Source organism: Mytilus californianus, unplaced genomic scaffold, assembly GCF_021869535.1.
Source record: "Mytilus californianus isolate M0D057914Y unplaced genomic scaffold, xbMytCali1.0.p SCAF_2, whole genome shotgun sequence".
NCBI lineage: Eukaryota > Metazoa > Mollusca > Bivalvia > Mytilida > Mytilidae > Mytilus > Mytilus californianus.
This window is the reverse complement of record NW_026262668.1, coordinates 68,848,883-68,869,805: the sequence shown is the minus strand read 5'-3', so window position 1 is coordinate 68,869,805 and position 20,923 is coordinate 68,848,883. Positions and strand designations below refer to the sequence as shown.

At 31.6% G+C, this 20,923-nt stretch overlaps 1 protein-coding gene across 2 annotated transcripts in view; it reads right to left on the bottom strand.

Moving 5' to 3' along the window:
• Window positions 1–1,837: 1,837 nt before the first annotated feature.
• Window positions 1,838–20,923, bottom strand: part of LOC127728046 (programmed cell death 6-interacting protein-like) — a 35,409-nt gene continuing 16,323 nt past the window's right edge. The window contains exons 10-18 of one of the 2 annotated variants that reach the window (XM_052235219.1): window positions 20,061–20,241; window positions 17,849–18,070; window positions 15,430–15,589; window positions 12,904–13,052; window positions 12,094–12,228; window positions 11,335–11,503; window positions 7,562–7,666; window positions 5,461–5,505; window positions 1,838–4,106 (exon numbers count right to left, since the gene is read on the bottom strand). In XM_052235219.1, the coding sequence (XP_052091179.1) occupies window positions 3,868–4,106; window positions 5,461–5,505; window positions 7,562–7,666; window positions 11,335–11,503; window positions 12,094–12,228; window positions 12,904–13,052; window positions 15,430–15,589; window positions 17,849–18,070; window positions 20,061–20,241 (1,405 nt within the window). In that variant the 3' untranslated portion in view covers window positions 1,838–3,867. The remainder of the gene's footprint in view (window positions 4,107–5,460; window positions 5,506–7,561; window positions 7,667–11,334; window positions 11,504–12,093; window positions 12,229–12,903; window positions 13,053–15,429; window positions 15,590–17,848; window positions 18,071–20,060; window positions 20,242–20,923) is intronic. The other variant, XM_052235220.1, reaches the window with a different exon arrangement.

Below are 20,923 nucleotides of genomic sequence, written 5' to 3'. Positions count from 1 at the left end.
AAAATTGATTATTTGAGTGAATTTTCTAAGTCCAAGGACCATAACTCTGCACAAAATCATCAGACCGGAACACAATTCGAATTTGATCTGTAACTTGTCATGATAAAACTATATACCAAACATCAAATCATTATCTTCAAGCATGACGAAAAAAAGTGAGGAAAACTGATTATTTGAGTGAATTTTCGAAGTCCAAGGACCATAACTCTGCACATAATCATTAGACTGGAAAAAAATTCGAACTTGATCTGTAACTTGTCATGATAAAACTATATACCAAACATCAAATTAATATCTTCAAGCATGACAAAAAAAAGTGCAGAAAACTGATTATTTGAGTGAATTTTCTAAGTTCAAGGACCATAACTCTGCACAAAAATCGTCAGACAGGAACAAAAATTGAATCTGATCTGTAACTTGTCATGATTAAACAATAAAACAAATATCAAATCAATATCTTCAAGCACTAAGAAAAAAGTATGGAAAACTGATTTGCCGGACTGACGGACGGACAGACAGACAGACAGACAGACAGACAGACAGACAGACAGACAGACAGACAGACAGACAGACAGACAGACGGACGGACGGACGGACGGACGGACGGACAGACAGACAGACGGACGGACGATGTGCAAACCTAAAGTTCCCTTCGACTTTGTCGGTAGGGGACTAACTAGCTGATTTACCTAAAACCATGTTGGTAACGGTGTCTTGAGCACTGCCAAAACCCATACTTTTTCCAGTTTAATGAAGCTTTTCAGTCCCCACTTTTTGTTGATTTGAAATTAACATTAAGGTCACCTTGAAGTAGTCTGTACTGGGATTCATCATATCATGAAACAACAGATAACGAGAGATCTTTATCATATGGTACTAGTACACTACCGTATCAAGATACTTGTAAATAAATGAAAGATGTCGGATATGTGGTGATGAGGCAATAGCTTAAAATTGTCCAGAGACCTTGATGAGTGAAAAAATGACAAGATATAATAAGAACTAATTAATGGCAATAATTTTGCATCGATTTGTAAACTTTATTCATAAATCTTCTCCAATTGAAAGCAAATTATAAGTTTTGTTCTGGTTGACCTACTGATCATTGGATTTTATTAAAAGAAGTTTTCTTCTCTGCTGTTGGCTTTCTTTATAGGTATAAGGTTAAAATTGAAAGACAATTATTTCCAGATCTCAAACATTTTCATCTAGTTGACATAATTGCCATTAGACTTGGAAATTAACACCTTTCTCTTCTGTTGTAAGTATGAACAAGAAATGAGATGTCAAATTGACAGGTATTTCTGTATTGTGAAAGTTACCATTGTTGAACTTTATAAGAGTGCAGGTAGATTGAAATAAATTCCCTTTCGTAATCATTTACAAAATACTAAAATTTGAAAAGCCATGGTTGAACGCTTCATTAGGTATTGCATGGACATAAAGTGCCATTTTCTAATCAATTGAGGACCATAACTCCTGAACAGCAAAAGTGAAAATCGTCAATATCAAACTAGACTTCCAATTTGTCCTCAGTAACAACATATTAAAATTTGAAAAGTATTGATTGAATGGATTATAAGCTATTGCATGGACACAACTATGTTGCCTGTCTAAACAACCCTATTCAATAACCAGATTTCAATAACCCAGTTAATAAAAGGAGATGTGAGGTATACATCTATGAGACAGCTATTAAACACAAATATTCAAAACATCTCAAGGGCAACATCGTCTTCATCGCTAAACGGGTATCTATACAAAATGTCAAGATCTAAATCCTCCAGTCTAAAATACTAGCAAAGGAAAAAAGTATTAGCAATAACAATAAAACAGCTTATTTTCTTGTAGAAATAAGATAATTTAATGATGACAATAACATAATTTCACAATCAACAAATCAGAAAAATTGATATAAATTGTGTATAAATAATTATAACCATCCTGTGTACAACGGAGTGCATACATAACAATATCCCTTTTCTGTCACACATAGCTGATTTATCTGCAGTGCACATGCAGAAAGCAAAATTATAAATGAACCAAATTTTGTGTAAATCTAACATTCTTCAGAATACCATATAAATTAGCTTCAGAATAGAGCTAAAAAATCATTGTTTAGTTCCACATTCAACCCAAATTCTAAACTATTTATCATGTGATGCAAAGAAAGGAAAAAGCTTTCTCTATTACACATGGAATTCTCTATTATGTCAATCCTCTTTGATGTAACAACTGACATATGTATTATCTGTAAGTACTGTTAGAATTTCTGTCAGTCAAATATACACACCATCAAGAAATTCAGTGTTGATGATAACCATGACGGTTTCATTAAGAACAAGGAAAACTAGTTTTCTCCACTGATTCAATTGTCCTACCACAGGATTAAACTTTTACTACACCATGTCAAATACAGTATATCTCATCAAGATCTTTTCTTCTTGTCATACATTATTACTATTAATTATATATATTAAGAATAATTACTTTGAAGTTGCTAACTAGTTGCATAAAACTTTTTGACAATAAATCTACTCAACTACAAAAAAAAAAGAGAATTTCTGTGTAAATTTACATTCAAGGGGCAGTAACTCTTACTTTCAATTTTTCTGATGCAGAAAACAAACATTCTATTAGATGTATATTGAGATTGAATGGCAAAAGTTAAAAGCCACCAATACCACAATAGCTGCTATCAGTACATTTTGGGCAGTTGGTTCTGGAAAAAATCAAAATAACTTTATTGTCAAAGTAGACAAAAATCATTGTGACAACATTTGGTAAATAATATTTGCCAATATTATTTGATTGATACAAACAGTCATTAACTTGTTGTTCCGCTTATGTTTCCACTGAAAACTATTTTAAACAGTCAAACCTACAAATTATGTCAGCAAATATTCAAATAAAAAAACAATTTTTCCTAATAAGTAACACTTTTCAAATCAAATTCACTGAATTACTTATAAAATTAAAGAATGAGCAAAAATTCCTAGCAATTCTATTAAAACTTAAAGCTTGATTGTTTTGTTGCTTAACCTCCAACTAAATATATATCATGTATAGATAAGATGGTATTAAGTGATAGCTAATAATAGTATGCATGATCCTTGGAAATTATGTTTATCTTCAAAATTAAGAATATTTAAGAGATGGTGTACAAATAAACATGGCATTCAGCACTATTTAAAAAAATAGCCTAATTCTTATCTTAAACTAATAAATTAACTTCTTAATATGATTTGAAAGTAATGTTATTTGTGAGTTATCAATTTTTGTTAACAAATATTAAAAGCAAAAAGAAATCAATCTGTTACCAAACTCTTCTATAATAAACAAGATTATGATACCACAATTTTAAAGGTTGGGATTCAACTCTTTTCCATAACACATTCAATTCATTTTTCACAAACTTCCAAAGACATTTTTTCTTGTAATTACAATGTAATAACTGCTGACATAGTTTTATGGTTTCTTTTCATTAAAAAAAATATATCTACTGAAAAACAAATTACAAATTGTCCACTATAGCACTATCAGTTGCAAAATTACCAGCCTTAATGCTTAAAACTTACAATGCTAGGAAAAACATCAATGAATAAAATAGAGAAACCAGGGACACTGGATTCTGTTTTTTTAATGTGTCTAAGATGTAAAAAAAAAAAAGCAACTGTATGCACTGAAATAAACAAATAAATTGATAATTTTACTTCCATTAAATAACAGAACAATACACTGACTATGCATATGAACCAATATATTAACGTAACAACAAGGTTTAACAATGTGTGGTTTATACCAAACCATACAAAATCACCATGAAAAACGGAATATAAAAATCACTGCTGTTTATATATAAAATCATTAACGCCACTGTGGTTGTTGTGGATAGGGAGGATTTTGGTACTGTCCTGGATATGGCTGTTGTTGTCCTGGATACTGTAAAGGTTGTTGCCCAGGATAAGGCTGTTGTCCTGGATAAGGAGGTTGCTGTTGTCCTGGGTATGGTTGCATGTATGGGTTATATGCATTAAACCCTGATGGCATGGCCGGCATAGACATACTCAGTGGATATGGTGTCTGTCCCCAGGCACCAGGTTGTCCTACAAAGTAAGATACAAAATAAAATTGTGAAAACTCAAATCATGTGGAATAATGAAACATAAAGAACAAACATATTTCAGGTGTCAAAAATTTGGACATATAAAAAATAGAACTTTTATTTTATAATTAGTACATGTAGTTGCATTTAACCTTGGGTGATATTCAGATAAGAATTTTTTGTTAATTTTCATAGACAATGACAAGACTTAGCTTGCAATAGCTCTTGAGAAAAAATACTAATATCTCCCTTTATATTACCATGATTACCTTATATTACCTAAACTATCAGTACAAACATGGCTTATGCATTCATAAAAAAGATATTGGATTTGTATTTATAAGCTATCAAATGTCACCAGTCAACAGATGCAGATATCGCATTGAAACCTGTATATCCCTACTCAATAATTTTGTTGTATTTAACATGTGAATTCAGAAATTAATGTGATAAATGTGACAGGATGACCATCTCATTAAGGAATTTAATCTCAAACCTTAATATTTGCTAGTAATATTTACTTCAATAATATTCAAGAACTATATCAAACAATATCACAATATTGTAGACTGTTGAAGATTCACAATAACAAATGTATGCATTAAATTCTTAAATTTACGACAATAAAAAAAATTACAGCTAAAGTTCTCATTCATTTAGTCTCTGGTGATTGCTGAAGGGTAACAAATTCAACATGTTGATGAAAATTTTAAAAAGGCAGTGATAAGGATAAGCATTTGGTGAATTAGATATTATACTCACTTCTGATGTCTTCATTTTGTTTTCCTACATTTTGTGGTGTATATTTAGTAAATTTACGTACTTCTTTTGTTTAATCAAATTGTGCATCATTTTTTTAGTTGTAAGTATGCTTTAAAAGTTTATTAGAGTTTTTCAAAAATGCTTGTATGCATTCAAGATTTTTTTGTTAACAATATATCAATAGTACAATATTTTTCATAATTAATCATATAGTAGGTGTTAACATCTGATCACATACCCAGTACTATTGGTTCCACTTTGTTTGAAATCTTTTTGGTAAAACATGTTGAGTTTAATAATTTTGAAATCATAAAGTAAAATGGTGATAATTTTTTATGCCAGATGTTATAGTTGCTTCAAAAATATTTCACTTAGTTGTAAAATATTTTTTTATTTTCATAATAATAGTCAGGTACTTAGCTTACCTGAAACTCTGAAGAAGATCCAATTTGGAGTTAGAATGAATACCACATTGTTTCTGTTGCAATAAATGCTTTTTACGGTACCCTTTACAATTTCATTCATTTGAGGATAGTTTTGAAATAATTCTAAAATCTATGTTTTACATCAACTAAATGCTGTCATTTACTCACCATAGCTCTGTTGTGCTGGTTGTTCATGTGGGGGAGGAGCATTGGCTGCAAAATAAGGAATTAAGAACAATCTTAATAAAAGTGATTAAAATGTCGAATAATTATCTTTTCTAATAGAATAACTCTAGAATTGTAATAGCTACCACTTTGTATTATCTAAGAACATCAAGAACTTTGTTCCATACAAACTAAAGTAACTATCTGTTATGAAAATAAACGATTTCAACAATACTGGCTTAACTCAATGAAGTCACTGCAGTGATAGTAGCGAAATAAATCCTGACCGTTAATTTTACAGTATAAAGCATATATGAAAGTAGATGATTATTTGTATCAAATTAATTCAATAGGTTAGTGGTGATGTATACCCCTATCTAGTCTTTTGTATTGCTTGTTTCAAAATGATAATGTTTGACCTCTCAAAAGAACTTAACATCCTCAACCTGCTTAGTGGCATTACTACAATGTGTGTTGTTATGGTTTTTTGCCTTTATTTAGTTTGCTAGCAAATTTCTTTTTCTCCATATATGTTTTGTAGATGTCCTGTTTATTTTTTTAGATTTAGGCAGTTATTCCTTTATGTTCAGGTGGATTTATTGTAGGCTATCAAGAACGGAAGGCTACAAGGTCCCCAATGTTACGAAAAATACTGACCTGAGGAGTGTTATTTATGCTTTTCTTTTTTTTTATTTCAGAATAAGATTTGCTGTTCTCATAAGGGTCTCATTGCTTCATTTATGACATCAGTAAATGTACCTTATAACCAGATGTTTACTTGTATTGAGCAACAAAATGGATGCCAATAGTGGAGCAGAACCTTCCTTAGCATACAAGTTCAATCCCACTTTATGGTGGGTTGGTGTTGCTCATTCCTTAGCTTTCAGTGTTATGTCTTGTGGATTCATATTGTTTTTAATGTTTGTCTTTTTTCTTTTGGTAATTTTCAGTTTATAGTGTTTTCCAAAAGCCAGATTTAGTATGGTTAAAGTTCACTGGCCTTTCATAGCAGAACCTTACTGCCTAATGTACTTCTCTCTTAGTGCAATTCATTTTTCAGTAAATTTTGTTCAAACTTTTTCACTTCCCTATTGTTTTCTTTTAAATGCTCAGAGCAAATTGTAAGTCTTTTTAGTACACAGTTAGCTATTTTTTTTGTATTCTTCGCTATAGTAGTTGGAAATACCATATTATGTGCTTTTTTAGTGAAATTTAAATCCCCTTTCAAGTGCAAAAGTTCTGGCAGAAAGCACCAATTCAAATGCATGATCTTTCCATATTTTACCAGTATGTGACTCATTATATTTTGCATTTCTTACATATATGTGTTTAAAAATCAAGAACTTTATCTTCTCATGGTAATGCTACATGTATGTATGATTGGATAATGAATTGTTCCAGATGACGATGAAGACCTCAACGAAAAATACTTATTTTGCCAGGATGTTAACACAAAGTTTTAGCAGACTACTTAAAGTTTTAGTTTTCATAACAGATATTAGTCTGGGAATAAAACATAAGCTCAGCTGGCTAATGCCAAAAGTCATTGTGTGGTTTTTCTTTAAATTAAAGATAGGGTAGTCATTGTAAATTTTGTCTTATGTAGACATGGGTAAATTAGGCTAAACATGAATTATTTTTTACTTGGAGTTTAAATGAAAGGTGATGTGGAATGAACATGAATAAGCCTTTAATGAAATTTAGCTTAATTTATCTTAACATTTTAATCAAAAGCTTTCTTTTGTGATCTGTATATACCAAATACAATGATCAAATAATGATTTTAATGACTTGCGAAAAAATAATATGCATTCCTTTGAAATTTGGGACTGGATTCATTTAATTAAGTGGATTGAGGAAAAGTTGTACTTCTGGGGATACTTGACTTAATGGTTTTCATATTTCTGCAGACAAGTCTTAAGGTAATTTGTTTTTATTAAACAATGAAATTTGTGGATAATATATACCCAAGAACTTCAAGAAAAGTATTACCCCAATTGTAATTATGAATACACTGTAAGCATGCAGAAATACACATGAATTTTCTGGTTTTTTTTTTCCATGTAACTGAACAGTTCATTCAAACTTGAAAAAGAAAACTAACCCTGTGGCTGATTTAAACCCGGTGGGGCATAGCCAGGTGCTGTTCCTGGTGCAGTATAAGATGGAGGAGGTGGCCTCGGTGGTGGAACTCTACTCTGTGTGGACTCTATACAACACCAATGCAAATAAATAAGGTTAAAAAGCTGTGTACACAAAACTACAAAAATTATAAGTGTAGCCAATTTCTGCTAGTGCAAACTTTGAATAGCAAAACAGTGAAAATAACACGTTACCATAGTTAAAAGATTAAAAATACAAAAAATATACATCTAAGATGAATAGTAAATCAGAAATTAATGTGTGCATAATGTGATAATTGCAAATAGAAAATTTCAATACAAAACATCAATACTTCAATTGTAGATATGAACATGGTATTTATTAAGAATTCTAAAATAATTTGGACTAGGCTTCTTAATGAAGCACACATCTTTTATGTAATATGCACGCTCTTGTTTCCTAGAACATTTTGACTTTTGTGCATGTTCTACAGGACAATTCTTTATGAAAGTGTCTAGTTTTTTAAAAGTAAATAAATGGGGAATGTGTCCATAGAGACACAGATGATGCACCCGCTATCATATAATGATATAAAGGGACATAACTCAAGAACTGTAAAAGTGACTCTTCAAAAAATTGAACTTAAACTGAGTTTTGTGGTAAAAAGCATTATATATACATTTCAATACATTTAGTCGAGACAAACTCTAGTTAGAGAACGGAAACGAAAAATTCAGCAATGTTTTCATTTGTAAAGGGGCATAACCCTAGAATGGTAATCAAAGTGCTTGTAATCACTGAATGGTAAAGATTGCTTAAATTTATCAGCAGGAAGTAAAATTGAATATTGCATTGTATAAAGTATTGGTTGTATTTGATTCAACTACCATTCAGGACAAAGAAAGATAACTCAAATTTTAAAAGAAAACTTTAAAATATTTCTAGAAATGAAGGGTAAAAATTGCTTTAATTTATCAGTGGAAGGCAAAATTTAACATTGCATTGTATAAAGCATTGATTGTAGTTGAATCAACTATAATCATGGACAAAGGAAGATAACTCCAATTTTAAACCAGCACCAAAACTCAAACTTGATCTGTATATTGTGGTAATAAGCATTGTGTATAAGTTTCATAACATTTGGTTGAGGCAAACTTAAGTTAGAGAACGGAAACGAAAAATTTAGCAATTTTTTAATTTGTAAAGGGGCATAACTCTAGAACGGTAAAAGTGACGCCACCAAAATTCAAACTTGATCTGTACTTAGGTGTAATAAGCATTGTGTATAAGTTTCATAACATTTGGTTGAGGCAAACTAAAGTTAGAGAACGGAAACCAACTTTGGGACGTACGGACGGACGTACGTACAGACGGACAAGAGTAAAACTTAATGCCCCCTCCGCCACGGCGGGGGCATAACAAAATATGCACCAACACTCAATCATATTGTTTAAAAAGACACACCTCATTGTTCTTTTAAATGCCTCAAGTTACGGACCCAGCTGATTCAAAACAAAAATTCTCAAATTTAAAGTTGCTGCTTATCCACTAAACACAACAGTAAACAGTCTTTAATTTAAAGAGTAGAAGCAAAGACTGATTAACTCAGAGGCAGAATAGCGTGTCTGCATAAGGTGATATGTCTGCCATCTTACATTTTGATCTATCAACTTATACATCTGACTCTGGGTGTGGGTCTAGTACAAAGCAGGTACATTCATATGACATTATCATGTAATCATCTTGAAGATGCATGTTCATTTAATCAAAGAATGTTAATCACCAATCAATCAATTATTTTGTAAACTAGATGTGTGGAGATGAAACAAAATGTCTCAGTCTGCAATCTTAATTCCCAATTTAACATTATTATGATGATTTTTTAACCCTGACTTATAAATAAAAGAAAAACATATTTTCAGTCCCTTTGGTAAAAGAAAATGAGAAAACAAAGTGTCCTCAATACAAAAACGTTTTCCTCAAACCATGAAAGTTTGTAACCACCAGGGTAAGTGCCTCCACAGGATATAAAGTAACATTTTTTTTTATTATTGAGAGCAACACATTAATTTCTAAATTTACAATATATGAAATGTTTAACAAATAGCAAACAAATTCAAATCAAACTGCAAACTATGAAGCCTAAAAATAGCAACATAAAAAAATTAAGAGGCAGAAATCCATTCTGCATCAAAATCATACTTTGGGAGATTAATCTAAAGCATATTTTGTTGTGATTTTAGTACATAATTTGGAATAAACTGCTTTGCTAAGCGCAGCTAGATATGCCCGCAGAGGTCCAACCCTGAACAGTTGGGGCAAAAATGGACACATTATTCAAGCTTGATTCAGGTCTGAATTTGGATTGTAATTAAATATTTGACATATTATAGGTTTCTGAATAAATGTAGTCAAAGAATTTGAAATTGGTTATATGAATTGAATTTATATTCAATTAAAGATTTCTTGCTGTTGTGCAATACTTAGTAAATCTGTTGTCAGACTATAAACAAATAAAGTTCAATTAATTCTCAATGTCATATTAGAAATTTTTGAAAATAAAAAGGGAGCTTACATCAATAGATATAAACAATTCACCAAAGTTTCATGAGAATTGGTGACAGCCTTTTTGAGTTATTGATACGAAAACTGGAAAATCACCCCTTTTTTTAATGAATAAAACCCCATAACTCAGAAATGTAGGATGTAAAATTTATAAAATTCTAAAGGGAGCTTACATCAATACATACAAACAATTCACCAAAGTTTCATAAGAATTGCTGAAAGCATTTTTGAGTTTTTGTCCGAAAACTGGAAAATCCCCCCTTTTTTTATGAATAAAACCCTGTAACTTGGAAACGTAAAATCTTAAATTTATAAAAATCCAAAGGGAGCTCATGTCAATAGATATAAACAATTCACCACAATTTCTTGCAAGTTGGTAAAAGCATTCTTGACTTATTGTCCGAAAACTGGAAAATCCCCCTTTTTTTAATGAATAAAACCCTATAACTCGGAAACTTAAAATCTAAATTTTATTAAAAACGAAAGGGAGCTCACGGCAATAGAAATAAACAATTCACCAAAGTTTTATGCAAATTGGTTAAAGCATTTTTGAGTTAATGTCCGACATGTTGACGATGGACGGACAGACGGACGGACAGATGGTGGGGTTGTTGCATTTATTCATAATAAGAATAAATGAGGAATGTGTCCATGGGACACAGATGATGCCCCCGCTTGCATACAATATAACTCAAGAACTGTAAAAGTGACGCTATCTAATTTGTACTTGATCTGTGTTTTGTGGTAATTAGCATTGTGTATAAGTTTCATAACATTTGGTTGAGGCAAACTAAAGTTAGAGTATGGAAACAATTTTTCCATTTGTAAAGGGGCATAACTCTACAACAGTAAAAGTAACGCCACCAAAATTCAAACTTGATCTGTGTTTTGTGGTAATAAGCATTGTGTATAAGTTTCATAACATTTGGTTGAGGCAAACTAAAGTTAGAGAACGGAAACCAATTTTGGGACGGACGTACGTACGTACAGATGGACAAGGGTAAAACTACGGCGGAGGCATAATTAACTCCTTGCTATTTAGAGATTTCCCATGGTTAAACACCATAAAGTGGCTCAAGATGTCCATTTCTGTGAACTTTTTGATTCTAAGATGGAACCCTACTATCACTAAGCAAAACACAATCACTATGTAGCATTTACTTAGAGCTGGATTAGTAAAAAGGTTCCCTGTACTGTATGAGTGTTTACCTGGTGGGCTCTGATAACTTGGAGCTTTAGGGGCTGGTCCAGTTGGCTGACTTGCAATTCTCTTCTGTAAATCAGACATGAGTTCGTCTTTCTCTGTTTTACGAGCAAAACAGAAATCTGAGATTTTGTTCTGTAATTTCACTAACAATGGAGTCAAGTCATTGTAAAACTGTAAAACAGGAAATACAAGATTGCTGAAATATGGAATATTTGTAAAACAAATATATAACAATACAACAAAATTTAACAGATTTCCATGTGTCTATTTGCTTTATTATGAATACCATTAAAGGTATTTGAAAGCTAAGAAGTTAAAGCTATGCTAGTAACTACACACTGTAGACCATTTCATATTTAGGGTGATTTCTACTTTTTCCTTCTATTTGCTTTTTTGTTTTATGGAATCAACTATTAAACTTGACAAAAAAGACTACTTCTTTCAATCGATACATATGTTTTTCATGATTATTTATCTTCAAATTAATAGTTTTTCCTTCCTAATTTTCAAGGGAATAAAATTTGATATTTGTACACAACTCCATAACAATTCAAAACTTTCTGAACAATAACTTGTGTACAATTCTGAGGCTTGTAACTTTTGTCTCAGGCTCACTACACTCAATTGGAATCATCTAAAGAGACCAGCAGCCTTTTCCCTCATATTGAAAAAACTATTAATTTATTTTTAATGTAACTGAAGTATTTCCTATAATAGATAGGCCAGTAGATACAATGAATTTGAAAACTGGACAAACAAACCTTTGTCCCCTCTTCTAAATTGCTCTTCAATTCCATGTACATGTCAAATCCAGCAGCCAGGTCTTTTAATACTTGTTCTCTTTGTGCTGCTCCCTGATTGGATGCCTTTGCTTGACAGAACTCTGTATTTGTGTTCTGATAAAATAACAGTACAAAGTGCATATAAAGTATGTACTCTTCTTTCATACCTGATACAATGTTAGTTCACAGCTACTGAAGCAAGTACTGTGATTTTATTAAAAAAAAAATCATCTTTGCAATGTATTGCTATTTATGGCTGTTCCATAAAAACATGCATGGTACCCAAGTAAGGCACTTCAAAAATGTGGTAACCACCTATAAAGTGCAATTTTAAAATTATCCTAAAAAATTCAGTGTATTAAAAGTGTTTCATACCAACTCAAAAGCGTCACCCTATATGATTCCCATGTATGTGTTTATAACTTTATAGAACAGACCTATTATTTTATGTTTCTGGTCAAAGAACTTTTGAAAATTTTATAAAGTTTAAGTTGTCTAGAAGATTAAGTGCCAAAATTAATGTTTTCCACTATCAGGATTCATTTTTCTGGTTTTTAAATCATCTATGGTTTTTATGAGGAAGACCTTTTTATTTTTCTGTTGAACATAATGATTAGTTCATGTAAGATGTTTTGTAACTATCATCATCAATTTTGTTCTTTCAGGTGCTCAAATGTCACAAGCAATATTTCTGTTGTATCTGACCTGTAAAGATACATCTTTACTAATATGATTTGCCAAAATAACTAAGCAATTAATTACCAGTAATAACTATTTTATTCAACCTACCTGCACTCTTCCCATTAACATTTCTTGTCTCTGTATACTATCATTCACTTGTTCCCTCAGTGGACCATACATTCTGTCAAGTTCTCCAACAGATATAGATTCTTCATCTATTAAACCATCTGAAGCCATTGCACTGAAAAACTTGCTTGCTGAAAGAAATTCAAGTAAGTTAGGAAGAAATAAAATTGAACTTTTTCTCCAAATAAAACAAATTAAGTTATAAAATTGTAAAAAAGTATTTGAAATCCAAACTATGAAATTTTTATAATACCAACAACATATATCCCACTAAAACTATAAATAGATAGGAAAAGTCTTTCTAGAAATCAAGTTTTAACCACTGGTAACCAACAATACACAGCATGGGCTGTGCAGGAATAAAAATCTGTCAATAAAAACATCAGTCAAGTTTTGTCCCCCATTTTTTCTTTTTGGAGCTAAGGAATCTTGATGTTTTTAAGGATATCAAGTTCTAAACATTTTTTAATCTTCTTAGATATTTTTGTTTTATAGTTAGTTTTTAAACAAGATGTATTGAGCAGAAATCAGACACACATGCATGAACAAAAGAAAACACCAAAACCCATGGAAATCCACAGTAAATAAATCAAAATTTATTGGTTTTTAGATTGAAGAATATTTACCATTATACCATTAAATTTCACAAGTGAACCAGAAAAGACGGAAGGTAACTTTGGTGCTAAGGTTAATCTCAGGGGCCAGTGTTCTCCCCAGGATTTTTGGACAGCACCAGGGTAAAGCGTGTGGACTTCTTGGTGAAATATTTCATGCAATCAGTTGTGTCGCGTCTGGTAGCTCTAGTTACTGTAGTTTTTATGTCTCTTGTTTTGTTTTAATACTGTGGTACTGTGTTATGTAGACATTGATTCAGAAAATTATTGGTAAAAAAGAAGTAAATCAAAAAACAATTTGTATACCGGTACTTTAATATTTTTTTAAAATAAATAAATTATGATTCATAATAAAATATTCATCTGAATTTAAAGTAATTAAATCTTTTATAAAATCCAAAATCAATAAAAATAAAATATTCAAAAGAGAACAATAATGTTCAATTTAAAAAACTTTCTAGTTTCTAGAAAAAAACTTGTTGTATGTGAAAGGATTCCTGTCATAAGAAGATATAAAATTAACAAGAACAATTGCAAATATTGTTTTATTATTTGAACCAGTTTCTATCTTAGATTTTAATAAAAAGAAATTTTTCATAAATTTTAGAACATTTTGCCATAGATTTCATGTAAATATTAACCTTTCTTGTCTTTGGTGATAATCAAACATAGATACAGACTTAATACTGCCCTAAAATCTAAATCTTTATTTGTCATGAACCATTTAAAAAGAATTCCTAAATCTATAAATTTATCTTTGGTCTATAGATCTATAAGTAACCATATTCAATGTCAACAACTAAGTCTCCCTATTTTCCCGCCTAAATGACAGGAAGTAGATATAAATAGACTTAACTTGTGCTTATGGATAAAATTTGCAAGATTACTTCTGTTATTCATTAATTATGGATATAGATATCCAGTTTGAAGGTACAGTCATGTATTTTATTTATAAAATATAATAGATTGCAATTAATTGTAAATAAACTTGAATATTCTACGTGAACTAACTGGGTCATGTGATATGTACAGACAGATACTACAGTTTGAAACCTGACTATCATGCAATAACTATGTCATAATTAAAGATAATATTGGCCATGGTTTAATCAGAGACATATAATACTATAATATAAGAATTGGGAAATGTGTAATTGTCCATTATACGTAATGAGCCACCATTATGATGTACAAAAAATGTACCTATCGGGTCGACACTGTTTGTGTACAAAGTATTTGCCGACTTGTCACAGGTCAGTGCTTAGGTGGAGAGTGAAGCCATATAATAGTTATCTGTGATCATAAAGTTATGAACTCTTTATTAAAACACAAAAGAATCATGTTACAAGTGTTAATTACATCGATTAAATCCAATCAACAAGGTTAACCTCATAAGGTAAATCAATCACGTGGTGTAAACAATCTGTGTTGAACTGGTTTGAACTGGTCAAATTTCACCTGGAATTTTATACAGCACGGAAAATATTTAACAAGTCGTTTAAAACTTTACTGATTTACAATTTTTTAACTGAAAATTTTAGCACCACGGAGAAAATTATACATCACAGTAAGAACGATACCACCACGGTAAAAAATTATACATCGCGGGCCCGCGGTCCTTTAAGGACCTGGGGGCTTCAGTTTCCAAGTGATAACCTGAAAGCATTTGATTGTGACAATGACCAATTTTGATATTTTGTCATCATAACAATTTTAAGGGTACCAGAAAAAACACAAACAACAATTTTGTCACCTGATGATATAAAAAGAGACATATTGGAACTTTTATCCTTGAAAGAAAGCACCAATTTTTCCTTGTTTGCAAGGGCTATTATTAGAACAAATCTTTGTCCTACCATTATTGTCATCATGGTTTTTAATATCATATACTTACACATATCAAATGTAACATCTTTGATTTGTGTTTCTATAACCTCCCTTTCTGCCTTGATTGTGGCGACATCTTCCATCATTTTTTTCAGTTGTTGTACAGCACTATTATTCTGCAGTCCACCAGATGACCCAGCACTTGGTAATCCTTTCTCTATTTCAGCCTACACAGCAGTAAAACAATTGAATCAAATTTAAACTTTTATCTTTTAATAAATGCAATTTACTTATATATCACATCTCAGACTATGTTAATTGTGGAAATGGACTGGATGGCAACAAAAGGTGGTAAATTTCTGACACAAGTAAAGCAAAACTAGAGGCTCTAAAGAGCCTGTGTCGCTCACCTTGGTCTATGTGCATATTAAACAAAGGACACAGATGGATTCATGACAAAATTGTGTTTTGGTGATGGTGATGTGTTTGTAGATCTTACTTTACTGAACATTCTTGCTGCTTACAATTATCTCTATCTATAATGAACTTGGCCCAGTAGTCATGGTAGTTACAGTGGAAAATATTTTGTAAAAATTTACAAAAATTTACAAAATTTTTAGAAAATTGTAAAAAATTGACTATAAAGGGCAATAACTCCTTAAGGGTCAATTGACAATTTTGGTCATGTTGACTTATTTGTAGATCTTACTTTGCTGTACATTATTGCTGTTTACAGTTTATCTCTATCTATAATAATATTCAAGATAATAACCAAAAGCTGCAAAATTTTTTTAAAATTACCAATTCAGGGGCAGCAACCCAACAACGTGTTGCCTGATTGGCCTGAAAATTTCAGGGCAGATAGATCTTGACCTAATGAACAATTTTATCCTGTCAGATTTGCTCTAAATGCTTTGGTTTCAGAGATATGAGCCAAAAACTGCATTTTACCCTATGTACTATTTTTTAGCCATGTCGGCCATCTTGGTTCGCGGGAAGGGTCATCGAACACATTTTTTAAACTAGATACCCTAATGATGATTGTGGACAAGTCTGGTTAAATTTGTCTTAGTAGTTTCATAGGAGAAGATTTTTGTAAAAGATTACAAAAATTTACGAAAAATGGTTAAAAATTGACTATAAATGGCAATAACTCCTTAAGGGGTCAACTGACCATTTTAGTCAAGTTGACTTATTTGTAGATCTTACTTTGCTGAACATTATTGCTGTTTACAGTTTATCTCTATCTATAATATTATTCAAGAGAATAACCAAAAACGGCAAAATTTCCTTAAAATTACCAATTCAGGGGCAGCAACCCAACAACGGGTTGTCAGATTCATCTGAAAATTTCAGAGCAGATAGATCTTGACCTGATAAACAATTTTACCCCATGTCAGATTTGCTCTAAATGCTTTGGTTTCAGAGATATAAGCCAAAATCTACATTTTACCCCTATGTTCTATTTTTAGCCATGGCGGCCATCTTGGTTGGTTGGCCTGGTCATCGGACACATTTTTCAAACTAGATACCCCAATGATGATTGTGGCCAAGTTTGGTCAAATTTGGCCCAGTAGTTTCAGAGAAGATTTTTGTAAAAGTTTACGGACGATGGACGCCAAGTGATGAGAAAAGCTCACTTGGCCCTTTGGGACAGGTGAGCTAAAAAGGCTTCAAACTTAACCCATGTTATACAGCATGTATACAATAATTATTTTAATACCAGTTAAATCTAAATCACATGTGTTTCGGTCCTTTGTTATAAGACCCTTGATATAATTGATTGAAGAATATTGGATGTACAAGAGACAACAGCATCATGTAGCCTGTAATTCTGTGGTTGTCGTTTGTCGCTGTTTATCATATTTGTTTTTCTTTTATTGTTTTGTACATCAATCAGGCCGTTATTTTTCTTGTTCGAATTGTTTCATATTTGTCTATACTTGAGGCAATTTACAACCTGTTGTACAGTGAAGGTGCTTGCCAATAGCTGGAGAGTATGGTGACTAGTCCATGTCTGTCAAGTTGATATGCATTGTTGGCATTTACCTTATGTACCCCTCAATTTTGACCCATTATACTATGATTCAATATATATATGTGCCTGTTCCAAGTCAGGAGCCTGTAATTCAATGGTTGTTATAGGTTGCTGGCAATCATACTTGTTCTCCATTTATCATAAAAATAAGGAGATGTGGTATTGTTGCCAATGAGACAACTATCCACCAATGTTCAAATGAAGTGGATTATTGTTTTGTACATAAATCAGGCCATTTGTTGTTTTACATTTTGTCATGTCAGGGCTTTTTGAAGTTTACTATACAGTTTGGGTTATGCTCATTGTTGGCTGTAATGTGACCTATAGTTGCCTTAATCTACATCATTTGGTCTCTGTTGGATAGTTGTCTCATTGGCAATCATACACATCTTCTTATTTTTTTAAAGAAATTTTACTTCTTATAAATCAACAGATGACTTCAACTTACTGAGGGTTTAGATAACAAAGCAATCGCACTCTTATGCGCAGAATATTTCTGTTGTACAACTCTGTCAGCTCCAATGGCAGTATCTAATATATGTTTGTATTTCATACATTCATCTCTCATTGGTTTAGTTAATTTGTCTGATGGAGTCCTGCTCCATCTTTCTTTAAACTGTTCTCTTAACTGTTTATCTGACTGTTCTTCATCGTCTAGTTGTTTGATGCACTGAAATAACAAAATATCATTGAAGATCAAGGAAAGTAAATGGGCTATGGCATAGATTTTAGTAAGATTTTGCATACAACTTGGACATGTTGTACTCTAAAGAAAATAGAAAAATAATTCATTTAATTGTGATACTTGCTTAAACATCAGTTAATGAAAATCCTTAAAATAGGCAACTGTTGTTAAGAATGCAATGTTTAAAATCTGTGAAGAAATTACTTAAAAGAGAGGCGAAAGATACCAAAGGGACATTCAAACTCATAAGTAGAAAATAAACTGACAATGCCATGGCAAAAAAAGAAAAAGACCAAAAGACAAACAACTGTACACAAGACACAACATAGAAAACTAAAGACTGAGCAACTAGAACCCCTTCATAAACCAGGGGTGATCTCAGGTGCTCCAGAAGGGAAAGCAGATCCTGCTCCATATATGGCACCTGTTGTGTTGCTCATGTAAGTACAAACTCAGTGATAAGTCTAATTTGGTAGGTCACATTCGGGGAAAAGAGGACGGAATTGTGGTTACGACAATTGAAACATATCCGTCGTCATCTGTGAAACAGATATTCTATAATGGTCAACCAACATGTGATGGTGTCTGTAAAATTTTCGAAGGAATGATTTCAACTTCACTACTTGGAACTATTGGTTTAATAGCTTCCTTGTGAGCAGCAGCCCTCTATCAAGGAAATCATGATAGGAAATGCAAGCCCTGGAATATCGTTTCAACTGGGAGATATATACTCCATATAAAGGCGCTGCTGGAATGGAAATGGAAAGTTCACAATTGGGAAGCTGAAATCATCTCTTTTGTGGAAAAGTTTTGTTTAATTGACCCTCATTGTCAATTTCTAGATGTAAGTCAAGATATGAGGCAGACTTAATTGTATCTGTTGTATCCTTTATCTCAGGTTCAATGGGATAGATGTGTTCAACATTATCTGAATTATCAATATCTTTAAAAACTCCTCTCATAACCTGGACCATAGATTTTTTATTAAAGAATCAATATGTTGTTGCAAGATAAATGACCATTTGAATGATGTAAAATACTCGTAGAGTCACCAACTTGGTTTTTGGGGGTATAACATCGGTCAAATTGGTGTTCTTGGTAAAAAATACAAAAATAAACTTTGAAATAAGTGTAATGCCGTTGCACTGTTAAATTACAAAAGCTTTTTCCACTACCAACGCCTCAACAAATTGGTTACTACATCAAAACTGAAGTCCATGATGCATGATTATTTTATATCAATCAAACAAAAACTTATATATATCAGCAACATTTCAATTTATAAGAAAAAACTATGAATCTATGTTAGAGATTTGATGATTTTAGAAAAAAATTTCATCAATGCTACGTGCATGCTATAGAAATGTACAACTTCCTGTAAGTAATTATTCAATACTATTTTTAAATAGAAAATAAAAGAGATAAATGCATTATTTTTTTAATTTTTAGTTTAAAGATTAACATGCTGAAGTTGACTGCAAAATTTTATAAAAATCTGGGTTACAGATCATAATGTTTTTGAGATACTTGTATGTTTTCTTATTATGACCCCCACCCCATTTACTCTTACCAAAAAAACAAAAGAAAACACAAAACTAAAGGATACAAATGTACATAGAAGTTTAATGTTCATAAACAAATCATCAAATAGAGCAGTAGAAACTGAAGTAAACAACAATATCATTGTATGCTAGTATTGTGTATGTTATCATTTCTGATAAAAATGCTAAATCATACATTTGGTAAAATAAATTCAGAAAAGGCAGTCTTTTTTCTCAATAGGTTGTACAAAGGTAGGATGACTAAAGGAGAAAACATTAGTCAGGTTAATGAAATGATCTTGGTGCCTTTTATAGACAGTGATTTTCTAAACGTAGGTGCCTTCTAAGGCAGGTATAAAACAGTGATTTTCTAAACATAGGTGCCTTCTAAGACAGGCACCTCTCTTGCAAAGTTCATAATGGGTCTTACTCACATCATCTAAGATTTCTCTATTTCTACACAACAATTCTGGTAAATCATTAATTAACTTGTCTAGATGTTGCATTCCTCCCTGGTCTTGTACTTGTTTGGCCTTATCTAAGACAGATTGAGGAACTTTGTTACTGCCAGACACATCCTCTAATGCTGCTGGTAGATTTAATGAAGCTAACACACTGTAAAAAAAAAAAAGGCAATAACTATATTCTACCTTGTTCAGCTTTAAGGATATACTTAGGTGAGGTTTAGGAATTTTTGTCAAATGTTCGGACTCCTTGTTTTTTTTCCTACGATACAGGGTAAAATATTTTGCTCCATAACACCCATTTTCTTTTCATATAAGACTTCAATAGCTCATAAAAGGTCATTTACCAAAATTCAGCAGATTCTAGATTTCTTTTCTTTCAATTTGAGACCCAAATAATACCAATGCAAATATAAGGTAAAAGTCTGAGTCAGCCTTAATCTGCCATTTAAAAAAAAAATAAATATCTCGAAAAGGAGCTCCATAACCTCTTATTATTTTTAGCTTATTTTGTTCTTAACTAATGCTCTTCTGACTTATAGTATCAATTTTAAAATCTAGATTTTTTTAATTTCACCTAAGTACATCATTAAGGAAATAGGATATTACTTCTTACTCTTTTTGAGGCACCTCATTTTAAGTGTTTTGGAAATTATAGGATCTCAATATATATATATATTTTTATAATATTCTATGTATTCTACACATTATTTTAAGGAGTTTTCACATTTACCAAATACAGTTATCCTATTACTCATAATACGTGAAAAATCACATGACAAAAACTTTTTTTTTTTCAAGCAGTTGCTGAACCATGAAAGTGAAGGCAAGGA